This window comes from Polyodon spathula, chromosome 14, assembly GCF_017654505.1.
Source record: "Polyodon spathula isolate WHYD16114869_AA chromosome 14, ASM1765450v1, whole genome shotgun sequence".
Classification (NCBI taxonomy): Eukaryota; Metazoa; Chordata; class Actinopteri; order Acipenseriformes; family Polyodontidae; genus Polyodon; species Polyodon spathula.
The window spans coordinates 4,539,862-4,556,149 of NC_054547.1; the positions used below are offsets into that span (position 1 = coordinate 4,539,862).

The 16,288-nt window shown below is 36.1% G+C and overlaps 1 protein-coding gene across 3 annotated transcripts in view; it reads left to right on the forward strand.

Moving 5' to 3' along the window:
• The first annotated feature begins 319 nt into the window (after positions 1–319).
• The window catches only part of LOC121327128 (serine/threonine-protein kinase N2-like), a 28,405-nt gene continuing 12,436 nt past the window's right edge, over positions 320–16,288 (forward strand). For all 3 annotated transcript variants that reach the window (XR_005951528.1, XR_005951529.1, XM_041270942.1), the window contains exons 1-2: positions 320–657; positions 9,458–9,758. Coding sequence is in view for 1 of the 3 variants with exons in the window: in XM_041270942.1 (XP_041126876.1) it covers positions 637–657; positions 9,458–9,758 (322 nt within the window). In the remaining 2 variants the exon portion in view is untranslated. The remainder of the gene's footprint in view (positions 658–9,457; positions 9,759–16,288) is intronic.

Genomic DNA, 16,288 nt, shown 5'->3' on the forward strand with positions numbered 1-16,288 from the left:
TGACAGTGAAGAAAATGGGGGACGGGGGAACGATTTTATTAGCATTACACAGATAAATCGGCGGGTGCACAGACAACTATATTCTGCTAACGAAATATACAGTATTCTAGGTTCACCGAGAGGTCGTTTGACACATTTTTTAGCTGGTTAAAATAAAATACTTGTTTTTGTAATTCACCTAACCACTGAGCAAGCCGACCATGTAAACTCAGTCATGGACCGACAAAGGTTACGACGTTGTGGTCACATGACTAGAATTGTACAGGATCGAGAATGAATTGAAGTGAAAGCTTGAGAGGGAGGGAGATAGAGAGAGAGAGAGAGAAACTCCTGAGGGCGGAGGGAGGCTGTGGTGAGCTAATATACTAGAAACCACCGCCTCTTCAAATTGCACTGAACAACTCTCAGCAAAACCTGTACGTTTTATACGATCGAATACAAAAACAAAACACTGAAATGGGAAGTCTGCGGTTTCCAGGGTGACCCTGGCTTGCTCGCGGGAGTTCGACTTTCTTTCAGTCGTACAGTAAAAACAGGAAAGCCGGCGAGAAGTTCAGTTGCTCCAGTACTTTTTTTTTTTTTTTTTAAACTCACCTCCCCTTCCCTGAAGAGTTTGATTCAAAGTTGAGAGCCAAGATGGCGGCCGATTCTGTGCAGGTAGGAAAACTTAACAACCCTTTCATTTAAAGCTCTTTAATACAGTTCTTGATTATGTTGAGACAGCCGAGATATTAAAACTGTTTGTAATCTTCCCGAGTCGAGTTTCGGGGAGTAGAATGACTGGTTCCTTGCTGTTTTGTTGCGCTAGGAATTTTCTGCATTTTACAGGCGGTTGCCTGGCTGGGACGTGGGGAATTAGGCCTGGAAAAATAATTCAATATTCCAACTGTTGCTCTTCTACGGGAAGTAAGAGTTTATTTCATTCCTTGTTGTTGTTTATCTCGCATGTAATGCCAAACTAGTGTCTATAAAATGTATGTCTTGTTGACGTGAATTGATATAATTGTAAAGGTAATTTAGTTGTTACATAAATTAAAGGTGTCTCGCCATAAACTCTGCGTTTGACTTGTCTCGCAGATGGTTTAATTTAGCACAGACAATGCGTTATAGTTTAGAGGAAACGATGCTACTTAAGGGTTTTTTTTTTCTTCAAAGTTGCGAAATATTTACTCAATGCGATCAATATGTATTATTTAAACGCATGAAGAATAATGTCTCAAGCACAATGATTTGGCTAGGATCCCATTGTACTAACATTGACTAGAATGTTCAACTTAATTACGCGACCATTGCTTTGCCTGTAATTTCGTCATTGCATTCTATCATTATTGACAACGAACTGTACGTTTGCCCTCAGCTATGTGTGCTGTATTTGTCAGTGCTATGTGTACACTACCAAATTCCCGTGTCTGCAAAGTGATAACTATCGCTACCTGTTATGTTGAGAAATTTGAAAGGGTGCCAATTATGTAATGGCACTTGTTCATTTTGAAATTATCGCTTTACAAAATTACTAATATAGTGTATGTATTTTAACTGGTGACCACGGGATTTTAATCTGTCACATTACGTCATATTTTTCGAATGGGTGTTCCCAATTTAAATTATTTGGTTAGTGTGTTTTTCTCGCACACAAGTAAATTATATGAATTGATGAACCATAGTTATACACATTTACTAATAACTGATCCTCATACATTCATTTATAACAGGAAGGATGGACATTCTTTAAAATGAACCATGCAATACTCTTCAAACACTAATACAAAATAAAAGTAACAACGCGTTTACTGTGTGATGGTGACTTGTACATTAGTGTGTGTGCTGTTTTTAAAGCTGCTGTGCAACGTACATTGTTAACGAGAGCAGAGAAAGGAGACAGATTGTATTGTTTTATGAGTTACATTGCTGGAATGTTGCTCTCTCAAGATCCACAGTTTGTATTTTTTCCTTTCAATGGATGATGGCTGTTTCTATTAGTTGAAACAATGCTGAACTGCTGTAGACATTCCAGTGCAAAGTGTGTATGGTGTTTAGCAATTACCTATACTTGTGTTAAGATTTAAAACGTTCGAGAAAAGAGCATGCACTAGTTAAAGAATCATACAAATGTGGTTGGCTACTTATTATACTTATATTTACATGTGGTTGGCTACTTATTATCTGTTACAGCCCAGCTCTACCCATGCAGGTAGCATTTTCTAACACAATGGCTCAGATAGTGCTTACAAAGGAACATTTACTGTAGCACAGTCTATGCTACCACACTAGCCCTAGTGATAAGATATTGCATGTGACTAGTTGACTTGTTACACTTTAAGTCAGTATGTAACAAACTGAGCCTTGATGTAAGAACCTTAATATTTATTTACAGTTTTTTGCCCCCCTCCTCAAAAAAAATCGCTATTATATTTTTGTTTATGCACAAAATGTTACATTATGCAAATGATTGTAGTACACTAGAGTGTGCTGAATATGCTGTTTTTTGTTGCATAATCAGAACATAACATTGTAAAATGTTGATTTGTGCCCTTGTTTTCTCTCCCCAGGATTTTCAGATATTCACCTTTGTCCTAGTCCCCCGCCTCACCACTGTTATATACAACTATGAATGTAGCCCAGTTTAGGGGAGGGTGGGGGTGGAAAGGCTCCTAAGAAATGTTTGACTCCAGGTTGTCACAGACTCTGCAAGCCCTTGGTTGTGTAGATCCTGTGTAGCGCACTGTAAGAAAGTTGAACTCCCGTGACCAAGCCAGGGGTCACCCAGACTTTCCAGTTTAGTGTTGTTTTTTGTAATATGCCCAATTAAAGGGCTGAATTCCTGGTCTTTAGGGTTAGAATGCTCTTGGTGTGCTGTAGCTGATGGTAAAATACAAGTGGTTCAGTAGGAAACATCAGACTGCATTAGTGTAGACATAACGGTGCATACAGTATGGTAAATCATTTGGTTAAAGACCATTGTAGGTATACACATTAACCAATGTTACTGTAAAATAAACTGTTTCAAGGAATGCTAAATAATATTGTAACTTCATAAAGTCTGCATTTACAGAAATACATGTAAAATGTACTGTGGTTGATACAGACTGGTAGATTTAGAAGAAAATTAAGCTATTTATAATTTACAAAAAAAAGTTCTCATTCATGCTGGTGTGTACAACAACCACAGAAAGACATCGCCTCATGAGCGCAGAGGAAATCCAGTCAAAAGACAGGTTATATATTTAAAGAAGAAAAAAAGCCCTTCCTCACGATAACAGTGTTTAATAAAGCTGGCTTTTTAAAGAGATTAAATACATATTTCTATGAAAATGCTTCCCGCTTGTATTTTATAGCATTTTTAATAAATAGATTTTAGTGTAAAGTTGTTGTACACGTCCATGTTTGCCAAGAGTTATCTTGATTTATAAAAAGACTCCTTTCAAACTTGGATTACAAGAAAATATTTATTTTAATCAATAGAAAACAGTGGCTGGTCATTTTTAGTATGTTGGTATTACAAAGGCAAACGGTACACAAGTGCTAGCAGATGGAAATATTTTGAATTTATAGCGATTGGATTCAACTGTACAATACAGTGTGAATTTTGGCTTTATCATGTTTTGTATCTGTTTGAAATTGCTGTGCAGTGTTTTTTTTTCTTTAGAATTAAAGAAAAGAATACCCAGTGTTCAGTTTAAGCAGGAATATTAATTCCTATGTGGATACTTCTGGACAGACAATTTCAGTATTGACACCTTCCAATAAGTAGTGATTACCGGAGAAGATCAGCATCCAAGGTGGCTTTTAAGGTTTGTGTGTTTTTTGCAATGGAAGGTGCTCTTGTCTTAATTGTGACGTGCGAGGGGTAACCCTTTTGTGATTGTGAAATTGATACTATTGTGAGAGTTGAAGCCAGGAGGAAAACTCGGATAGCTGGTTAATTTACCGAAGGACAGATTAGACCGGTGTTGGTTGTAGGCAAGGGTTTTTAGCACAGCACCTGTATTGACTGAACTAGGTATTAAAATGAACAAACTGGCCAGACACGTAATCTATATTGAGAGTGAATGGGGATGAAGATGTATGTATGTGTTATCTGGATGACAGTTGATCTCTTATCATGTCTTTTTAAATTGTACCATTACCAAAAGGAACCAAGTCAATTTATGGCATGCTACACTGTGCATTATTTATTTATTTTTTTAAACATTCTAGAGTAGCACTACTTTAATTGGAATCCTTTGTCAATTATAACCAGGATGGATATCTGTTTTAGAAATTGTCCAGATTTGGTTGAGTAACAGATATTATTAATTCTGGTTTTTTTAAAAAAAAAAAAAAACTGTTCAAAATGTTGACCTGTCTTCAGTATGTGAAGGTGTAAGTCACTTTACACATTGTTCCTACTGCAGCTCTGAGTTTGCATGTCTGTATTATGAAGGATCTTTATCTGACCAGTGCAGTCCCCAGTTTATTTACCTTTTTGAAAAGCTTTTTTCTGAATATGAAATCTGAGCCTACTTAATTTATAAGCCTATGAGAGAGTACTGTAAACTAGTGTTGCTACAAATTGCCCTGTATAGGAAGACTACAGGACTTTCAATAGTTAGTAATCATCTATTTTTTGGTCTGGCTCAATTTCTGTAGTTACATAAAAATCTGGAAGTGGGTTGTAAATACTTAAATGCAAGGTCTGGCTAGAATGACTCTGAGTTCCGACCGGTGGCTTATTACCAGATATTAAGATTACAGCATTCAGCATTGACTTTTTCTTATGTAAACCTATAATTAAATTGTTGCATTCACTGTAGGTAGCTAAACGTTTTCTGATTACTTTCTCAAGGTTTTGATGCATGCTTGTGGTGTGTTTAAACGTGAGATGTACCTTGTTTTTACTGTGTTGCACGGCTTAATTTGCCATTTCAAAATTGGTATTTGCAGTACAATTATAGACTGGGCAAATAAATATATAACATAGAATTTTATTTTTATAATTTCTGTTCTGGGACAGTGTGGTCCAGTGGTTAAAGTCCAGGGCTTGTAACCAGAAGGTCACCAGTTCAAATCCCACCCTGCCACTGACTCACTTACCTCCTTGTGCTCCATCCTGCAGATGAGCTGTTAAATCAATATCCGATTGTAAGTGACTGCATATAATACACAGTTCTCATCCTACCTCTGTAATGCACTTCGTGATGGTGGTCCCTATGAAAGGCTGTATATAAAAATAAAGATATTGTTGTTGTTATTATTAATCACTTGATTTTTTTATTATAAATGTATTATTCATGAATATCGACCATGTTTGCTGGTGATGGCTTTGTCATTCTAGTTAATTTTATCTGTAAATGAGCTGAATATGGGGTCTATGTGTTATACTGTACACTATGGCTGTAAGGATTTAAATATTAAACAAAATCAAAGCAAGTAGAATATAGAGGTGGCTGTACAAAAAATACTTACATTTACATTGACAATTTATGTAATACTAGAAAAAGTAAACAACAGTTTACACAAATGTTTTAAAATGTAGATGTACAGCCTTAGTTAATTTAAGTATTGTGTTTCATACAGCACACAGCAGGTTGTGTTAGATCAAATAGACTGCAGGCTATTTTCATACCATGTATTGTTGATTGTAGACTTATTTAAATGAAGACGATTTGTCCTAATCATGAAGGACAGCTGTACCAGTGCTATTTAGCCTAACTGTTAAACAATTGAAAGTTTTTCTTCTACAGTGCATTTTAGTCGACTGGATTGATTCTGTCTAGTTGATTCTGTTTAGATACAATATAGTTGCCTGCATAATCAGAACAGTGATTTTAAAATTGATAGTCATGTAATAAAATATTTGGGCTAAATTGACTTTTCTGTAACTTTTAGATCTTTGCCAAGTTAAATATTTTATCAACATTAACACAGGCTTAATACTGTTTTTAATTGTAGTAAAAAAAATTAAAAAAAAGGTTTTGGCATGCATGTTATATTCATAACAGCTGTTTTTTGTTCAGTGTTTTGTCCACTGGAATTTTACAGTAGCATAAGTTTTCTTATTTCTGTTTTGGGGTGGGAGTTTTCGTTTTAATAGTGCACATTTTATAGTGCAGTCTGTCTATTTTGGTACAAGAAGTGTTGCTAGGTGGAGTTAAATATTTTAAAGAGGGGAGTCCTGAATTCAAAGCTCTAAACTGTTCCTGGCAGCATTGAGTCATTTGTTAAGAATTCTTTAATGGAAAATACTCGAGTTTGTAAAAAAATCACATTTGAGTGTCCAGTGAGGGTTGGTGGGTTTGGTGCATGCTGTTCAGGAGATTAGGTTTTTGTTTGAGTCATGTAAGTGATGGAATTTGGTACTATACTGTATCAGTGTTTAACAAAGGGCACCTAAAAAATAGTGTGGGCTCCCCACATAGTAGCATCTACTTTTGTTCTAAAAAATAAAATAAAAAAATAATTAAAATAATAATTAAATACATCCCTTTTCTAGCCAGCAAGAACTTGAAAGCACGTTTTTTTTTTAAAAACTGGAAATGATAGCTCACCAATTCCAACACTTTGAATCTCTCTGACAGAACCTTTTGGTCTACTGCCCCCACAGTGTCTTGAAATAGTTTGACAATGTGTGACTACCATAAATCACAAGTTAAATGTCACTCACATGAAACAGTTTGATTGTGTTATTTGTGTAATGCATATTGCTTAAACAGAAGTTGTTGTATTACAGTCCAACCAAATCGTTATACGTAATAACTCAAAGCAGGGTATATTATCCAAAGCACTGGGGGGGGGGGGGGGGGGGGGGGGGGGTGTACCTATAGTGGTTGTACTGCTTCAGTAAAATGATGTACTGCATACCTAGTGTACAAGACAGTGTAAGAGAAGTGCGATGGTAGAATATGTTTGAAACATACAAAATTTACAAATTCTGACTGTGACTGATAACGTGCTTGGAACAGTGACTTTTAAATGAAGCTTTGTTTTGCCTAAGTCCGGTGCAGTTGGTGCTGCTGCAATGCAAGCTTACTCACAAGCAGCATCAATTATGTGTAAATAAACAAAGTGCATTTTTATCTAAATTATAAAAACATGATTACTGTTCTATGCAATGTATTTTTAATCTACATATGAATTTTTTTTTTTTCCATTTTTACATGGCTTACCTGTAAAATAGGATTTTCAATCAAATATAAACAAGTAGCAATGGTGATGTCACCAGTAAGTTATGCAAGTTAGTACCATCGATGGTTCGAACCTTTCTTCATTAATGTGTTCCGAACCTTCAAAGTTCAAAATGTACCCTTCGTTGCAGCCCTAGTCAATTGATCTAAGCAGTTGTAGATTTCCAGTATTCTAATGTTAGCTAAATCGTTAAAATAAGTGGACTTTGAAAAGCAAAGAAAACTGCTGATTTTCTCATGTGTAATATTTGAGTAGTGGTAGTAGTTTAGATCTGCCAATGTTAAGATCATTTGAATAAATTTCAAAGTGTTCATTTGAGATTGGCTGTTTATTGTACATGATGTGCTGTACCGTAGTGGACAGTTTATTCACGAAGGTACAAGCCCCTGTTGTAGGAGATCATTGGAATTTGCTGAATAGTCCATTTTGGTTGATGACGTGTTGTCGACCCTGTACTGTACTGTACAGTAAGTCATGTGTATTTGTTTATGTAAAAACCACAACCTGGGTATGGAGTGAACCGTTTGTGAAATGTGAACCAGCATCATCCAGAGTGAATCAGTGGTTAATCTTTTGAGGTGAGGTTGTGTTTGGGGATTTTAAATTTTTTTGGTCATTACAAACCAACACTTACCTGTAAATAAGGGAGTACAGTACTTGATGCATTAAAACAAGCCATAATCAGTTTTTAAATGTAAAGTTTTGGTTACTTTTACTGTCCATGCAGTTGTATTGGAATGCTGTCTGTATAGAGATTCACCTGAGCTTCTCATTTTAAGGAAGAAATTTACAGCATCCGGACTTCCGTACAGTATACTGTAAAAGTACTTTGCAATGCATTGAGTACCTTTCTTGAACTGTGGCACATAAAAGGTGTTGTTGCTCTGTGACCAACCACAAACACTGCAGCCTCTGGTGAAGTTTAAGGCACGGTAAGGCCCTGCTTCCTCAACAGTCAGATTAGATTCTGTATATGCAAATGCTTGACTTGTCTGTCTTTTGCAGCACCATGATCTCATCCAGTGTTAGCCTAAGCAGGATTTGTCCTTTCCAAACTGCTTGTCGGTTGTTATCGTGTAAGGGGGCGTTCTGTAAGAAAACACAGGCTGTGACAGTTTGATAATGGCTCTTGCTTCTGTTCAGCATGTTGTGGTGTTTTGGGTTTGTTGTTTTTTAATTACCTGTATGTTAAATTATTTTATAGACAATTCCAGCGTAACTAGGAACATGCTTGGATTTATTTTTACTGAGTATTATGGTAAGAGTTATTTAATTTATTAAATTGTTAACAATACTAGATTGCATTAAGTTATTCTAATCTACTGGAAAAGTGAACATCAGAAAGTTTACAAACGAGAGGGGGCCATTCGGCCCATCTTGCTCGTTTGGTTGTCAGTAGCTTATTGATCCCAGAATCAGCAGCTTCTTGAAGGATCCCAGGGGGTCGCCTTCAACAACATTTCTGGGGTGTTGGTTTCAGACACAATTCTCTGTGTGGAAAAAAGTGTCTGCTATTTTTTGTTCTGAATGCCCCTTTATCTAATCTCCATTAATCTTTTGAGGGTTTGATCTGTGTATCAGAAAAATTAGCCTGAAATCTACGTCAAAATAGAAATTGCATAATAAACATAATGACCTGGGTAATTGTGCTTTTGTGGATGGAACAGTTGTGTCACCTGGCAGACAATGTACTGCACAGGTTTCTGTAGCAAAAATATATTTAAAGAAGTCTGTCTGTGTTCTAGGACTTCAGAACAATATTTTTGATCTCCCTTGACTTTTGTACTACAGCACAGCAAAGCAGTTACTGCAAGTGTACCCCACCCTGTTGATAAGTCTGTGGAAGCCAACTTGTGTTTGACATGTGATAATAAGCTTGTTTTATGTAGTTTTGTTTGAGTGATTCTGTGTTGTGTGTGTGTGTGTGTGTGTTTTTTTTTTTTTTTTTTTTCCCTGCAGATTTGAGAGGGGGGTGGCTTTAATAGATTTCAAAGCAAAAAAGGAAACGGGTACTTAATTCTATGGAAACTTGGCATTTGTTGTACAGACCTTTTTAGGAGGCCTACAGTGCAGCACTTTCAAACTGAGCTGTCTGTAAGATTATGGTATTGGCAGAGGAGCTGTTTTTTAAATCTATCAAGCCGTGGTTCCTTAATATAAGCTGCTTTGCTTTAAATTATATTTTAGTAGCAAGGTGTCCTTCTCATCATTTTCAGTGTATTCAGTAAACTGTAAAGAGGGCATCCACCCCCTGTACAGTACTTTTAATCTTTTTGTTTTGTTCTCTACCTAGGGTGATGCCAGAAGACATTTGGTCTCTGAGCGGCTTGGCTTGGGCCACAACCTGGACCTCTCTGACACGATGGTGCAACAGAAACTCGACGAAATCAAGGACCAGATCAAGAGGGAGATCCGCAAGGAACTTAAAATTAAAGAGGGGGCGGAGAACCTCAGAAAAGTTACAACTGACAAGAAAAGTTTGGCCTATGTGGACAACATGTTGAAAAAGTCAAATAAAAAGGTGGAGGAACTACATCAGGAGCTGCAGGAATTAAATGCACATATTGTAGTGAAGGATCCAGAAGAGCTGTTAGGTACGGTAGAAATGTATCTGGTATTCCTCAAAATTAAACATACTGAAGTAACTGAGGTTTTAATAAATCTACTGCATCTATCTGTCTTTGGGGGCACGAGGGCTACAGTTCTGTGATGTTGAAAATAAGAGAATTTTAGAATGAGAATTTATGTATTTAAAACAAACGCATTTTACATAACGATGAGGGCGAATACAAAAGACTGGTGGGAGTGTACTGTAGTTGAAATGAAGTTGGCCACCAAGAATGCCACAATTGATTGATCCGGAAAGCTAAATTCTGCAATTGAGCTGAAAAGCAAATATTTGCTTTTAATATACTGTCGTAGTGATGGTTGGGGTCAATTTCCTTTTTTAAATCCATTCCAATTCCCATTACCTTTTAAACCATTTTAATCCACTTGAATTCCAGTTCCTTCAAAATGAATTCCTTTGAAGAAATTGGAATTTGAGTGGATTAAAACGGAATTGGAATTTGAATTGATTTTTAAAAGAAAATGGAATTAGAATAGACCCTAACCCTGGTAGTAGTCTGATAAAGTGAGGAACGTGTGTACAGTATTCCAAAAGCACATGCATCCTTCAGTCTGTCAGTGTTCAGGTTTGTTCCAAAGATGACAGCTGTCTGCAGTAGTTTCATTACTGTACAAGGTACAGTAGATATTTCCCAAAGAGGCATGAGGATTAGAACAGGAAGTGGTTTTCAGTCATGAGGCACAGCTTATTGATTAAGCTGTTGTGTGGCCTTTACGGCAGAGTTGGGTCCATTTTAACTCTCTCTTTGCTAGAATAGATCGGTCTTGACTCTTGGTTTATGTGCCGATGTGCCAGTATTATGTTGTGGCCTTTACAGTTCTGCCATAGTGCTGGTTAAAATGAGCTTTAAATTCCTGTGCACTAGTAAGAGTTATAGCTGAGCTAAAGGGGTATCGTACTCATATGTTTCTTTTGATTTTAGTACAATTAGTTTAGCACTACAGTAAGCTGAAGAGGTTTTCAAGATTGGTACACATTTTTATATTTTCTACCAGTGGCAACCTCTAGTACAAATGTTTTGTTTTTACTACTACCGTAAAACTTCAAATAATCACCGGTCTCTAATGGGGCTGCTGGGAAATATGGTAAATGGACGCCGGGTCTCTCTTTAAATGCCGGGTTATGAATAATAATATAATGCACGTCATGCTGAATGTTCCAGCCAATGCACACACATGGCTGCACAGCGAGCTTACCAGTCAGCGATGAAGAGACCCTGAGGCTCAGGATTTTAATTAATTTTTTTATTAACGATATTTCATGCATTTGAGTCTTGCAATGAATATTCGTATTTTGCTTCTTTTACAGCATTCTTGTTTATCAATCTTATTATACGCGTTATAAAATCAAATTAGTCACTTTTGCTTTGATTTTGTGATAACACTGGTACTTGTATTGATTTTATTGTTAATCTTAAAAACAGTTTTGAAGCATTTGAGTGTGCTGTAGGCCAACAGTATGAACTTATTTTTTGATATTTACATGGTTGCAATTTTTTTTTTTTGTATTAACACAGTATTTCACGTGGTGGTTTTTAAAATGAAGATTTGTTGCTGGTTAATTTCATCGATTGACCATGCTTACCAATGTACACGTTTTAAGCGCTTTGATGGTGGTCCACTATGAAAGGTGCTACATAGAATAGATTGATTGATTTAAATATAAAATGTGCTAATAAAGATGATACTTATTGCTTTTCTTCATTTTAAAACCATATTTTAGTTTTTTTTTTGTTTTGTTTTGCTGCAAGCTTACCTTAATACACGCTTGTGGTCCGATATTTACAGGGCTGTCCAGTGGATTTTACTATTTTTAATAATAACAGTAGTAGATGCAACTGAGCTTTGCAATATAGATTAGTTCTTCTGCTTGTCCATTTTCCACGTTGTGTGTGTGTGTGTGTGTGTGTATATATATATATATATATATATATATATATATATATATATATATATTTAACCCTGGCAGCCTGCTGTCAATACTATACTGCTGCCTCTGGAGTTAACGGCAACTGCCAATAACTTGAAATAATACAGCCTTTTATTGATGCAAGGAAATGCATTATTGACAACACCCCTGCCCCAGCCTTGATCCTTGTACCATACAATAGCTCTTCTGGAGAGCATGCAAACAAGTTTATAACTGTCTGAAGAAAAAGATCTGTGGACTGCTAGCATGTGTTTATTCTGGGTGCAGCAGAACATCAATTTAGAGATTAGATTATTTTGCAATAATTCATTAAAGATGGATTGCAGTTCATCTTGCTGTGCTGTTAAACTCCCATTTGGTAGTAATTCTCATCCAGTCCTCTTTACTAGACTAAACGTGCACTGTCAAGTTGTCAGTACTGTTGTCATGCGCTGAAACCCAGTTAACAGAAAACTATTCTAGGACTTTCAGTAAGATCTTTTCAGTGTACTGTTCATTCTTATTGTCTTTGTGTGCAGTACTGTACATCTGTAGTTATCTCCTATACTTTTCCCTTTTTCATAATGAGAAGATAATAATTAAGATTCATAGAGTAATTGCACACTCTACATTTATTTTACTCATGTATATACTGGTGACTCTTTGCATGGGCAGTAACTTTTTTTAAAGTTAAAGTGTCTTTAAATGTAGTGCTGTATGCCTTAGGCAGTTCTCGAATTTGTATTTTACCACAATATACCATTTTACTGTATTTAAACAAAGACGACACCAGCTTGTTCGTGCAGAACATTTCTTCATTGAGAGATCTGGAATACTATTTATTTTACCTGGTTTGTCAGTCTGTTTCCTTTTGAAGTGGTAAACTATATGAAAGATGTAAGCACAAACAAGGTGTGGCAAGTTAATAGTAATGCTGAAGACGAAAATAGCAAATGATGTTTACAGTATCTGAGTTGTAACATGTTGCCAAAGTTATAAACTGATGTTGGTCAACAGTTGAATCATTTTATGAACTGTCATCTTTCCAATGCCTCTGTGTGAAACAAAGTGTTCTTACATTATCAGGAAATCCCAGAATAAAAGCATATTTAAACACGTTTCAAAATTATATTTACCTGTTTGCAAAAAAATTACTTTGCAGAGGTCAGCTAAAGGAAGGATATCTGCTGATAATTGTGTAACTTTAATTAAAATGATTAATTTACATGTGGAGGCAAAACAAAAGATTGCTGCAGATGGGAGGAGAATCATTCTAAATGTGGTTCAAAATATTTAAACTGCTTACCAGCAGCAATAGTTTGTTTTACAAATCGTCGTTCACAAATAGTTGTTGAATTGGTATGGCCCAGAGAAGGGGGTGGGGGGAAAGCTGTAAATCTCCATTGAGCTACTGGTGGTGTGTCGTCGTTGTTCCCCCCGTCCTCAGTTTGGGAAACTACTGTAGTTATTGGTTTGGTAATGGGGCAAGGCAATATATAAATATGACTAATGTACTTCTGGATGTTGGTTTTGTTGGCAATTTTAAGATTTATTGTGACAAGTATTTCTCTGTCCTTTTACTGAAGAAGCTGGCGCAAACTTGAATATCCAGTTTCCAGATAAACAGTCCACTATAGTAGTTTAGCTCCAGGGGTTGTGTACATTTCTAGTCTGAGCAAGAAAGAATGCTCTCATCCATTATTGATAACTATAAACTAAACTTTTTTTTTTTTTTTTTATATATATATACAACTTTGATGAAAAACAGCACATTTTGTAAAGGCTGACCTCTTCGTATGTGTGGGATTCTTTGCTTTTTTCATAAGTATCTGTGCTGAATTGCATTCCTTTTTGAATCTACAGTAAAGGGTTTCCTTAACGCTAGAAGCGCTACGAGGGCCATTTTGACCCATACCATACATTTTTTAAACTGCTTCATTATGAGAATGAAAGACATACTATCGGAAACACAGAAGTTGTATTCATGAAAATCATATCTAACATTTGCATTGCAGAAACACTGTATTTAAATGGAAAATTAAACACAAAAAGGCTTTATTTTCCAAGTGAGCTCATACACAGCATGACTACAAACAGTGAAAAACGGGTATATGTACATACAAAACTGTAAAACCAAAATCATTGTTTTAATACTACATAAAAACAAAAATATAACACTACTTCCGGTATGATGGCTGTATTGTACTCTATGGCGCATACACGTCTGCCTGCTGGCTCAGTGCCAGCACAGCTCCTGGATGCAGTAAACACAGGAGCAGTTCCGTTGAACACGGTTGTGTAAACTGGTACATACAAACCTGTAAAACCAATTTTTTTTTTCTAAAAGTTAATATAAAAAAAAAAAAAAGGGATATGTATGTTTTTCATATTAGGCACATATTAGGCACATAAGTTGTTATCATTTCAGTTTGCTTCAGTTTGCTGTAGTGCAGCTTGCCGTATTCCAATCAAAATGACTGCTTTCAAGATTAAATATTTCCTTCTGATATATTCCCAGTTGCATTTCTGGAACAAAACAAAGGATTGATGTCTCCCAGGTTCATTGACAAATAAAGCAACTAGGCTTTCACTGAGTTGGCATCTTGGTGCAATTGTACAAGTCCGCAATCCTTGCAATCTCTGTCTCTTAGTCTACAAACAAACAAAGGCTTGAAATAATAATTTAAAAAGTGCTAGGAGGAGGAGGTGTGTCTTGTTTGCTGCATTTACAAAAAAAAAAAAAAAATAGAATGTCTTATGTTGTATTAAAAAAAAAAAAAAAAAAAAAAAAAAAAAAAAAAAAACTTGTAATGCATGGGTCAGATTGATGGTTGACTGTTTATAACGTCCTTATCTTTGCAATTCTAGCTATTAAACATTATCATGATGATTAATTCATATATTTAGGAAACGTTACCAACGGACTTAGAATTTACAACAGAAGAGTAATTAACATTTTAAATCCAAAATGGGTCAAATTGACCCGCATGATGGTTCTAGTGTTAAGGTATGAAGTGTTTCTGGAGTGTTCAAGTGCCATTTAATAATATGTGTATTAATGTGCATACTTATTGAACTAGTTATGATCTGTAATTGTTTGCAGCCCTGTCAGGAACATGCACAACATTTTGTAATGAGCTTGGTCATTATTTCAACAAAACATAATTGTTGTATTAACAAGGTAATGTTGCCTTGTAAGATGTGTTTTGGTGCATTTGCAAACCTTGCACAATTATGACCTGCAGCAAAAAACAGACCACAATGACACTGTGATTCTGCAACAGCACCCTGCCTTCAAAGATCATACTGGTGCTTTGGTTAAATCCCATCAGTTCTAGGAGGGGCGAGGGCACTCTGCTAAGTCTCCAAGATGTGAACCAGCCGAGGACTGACCCAGTGTTGCTTCACTTCAGAGATCGGATACAAATTCAAGGTGTGGCAAGCATGCTGCACTGTGTAACGTTGAACAGTTTCATTTGTCAATTTGTTTCTTCCTTTTGACAAGTTGTATTTCATGTCAGGACCAGTGAGTTCGAGGATACTTTTTCCTTTTAGAATCCATTGTGCTCTTTTATTAGACATTAACCACCAAATAAAAACAAAACACTGACTTGTTGTAGAATGCTAAAAATTTAGTTTTTATTAATTGGCCAAAAAAACATTTTTCAAGGCATACATAGTAGGAGCCTGTAGTGTGTAATACAATTAAAACAAATGTACCACTGGCTAAGATTCCCCATTACAATATACAGTGTTGTTCTTATTAGATAAAGAAACTTGTCCAGAGTTAGTTGAAAACATTCTGTTATTCAGGAGAGGTGGGCAAAGTAAGAAGATGAGGCATGTCCACACAGGTCCCTGGCAACAGTGCAGCTCAGAACAGTCCTAAACCAGTTGTATTCCCATAGTTCATATAAGCAATTTAATTTAAACTTGTTATGATACAGTAGTTGAGTATTCCTTTCAAGCCGACGCATGTAATAACTGGTCAGTGCAAATCCTTACCAAAGCAAGTGTCTTCAAATGAGCAGTTCTTCAACCTGACAGACCGTGGGTCTATATTTACAGAGTTAGTCTTATTTAGTCTCAGTATTTTATGTAAGCCTACTATGGGTTTGGATTACCCGCTGTTTTTGTGTGGGTGTTAAATTAGATGTACGAGCGGTCTTGGCAGTGCTTTTGTGTAGTATCTCATTTTAAAATGTGGAAAGCAAAGCACCAAAACTTTTTACAAAGTTCACCTCTGGATGTTTACAATATACAGGTAGCATTGACTCTGCCACTCTACATTAGATACTGTAGCAACAGGATTTACTGTCCTTCCCAATACCTGACATGTCTTTATAAATTGTGAACTGAAGTACATGCATACAGTAGCACAGCTGTTGCATTTTTTCAGATCTAAATAAACCGCATTTGTTGATTGTCCTTCAATCAAGTATAGTTTTCTTGGCACTTCTCTGGTAAATTGTGTGTCCTTCCTTTTTTCTTTTTTTAACTTCATTTACATATGTGACCTTCAAATCATGCTGTAATATGAGGAGTCTGTTAGTTGGTTTACCTATACTCAAATGTGTAGCTGGATTA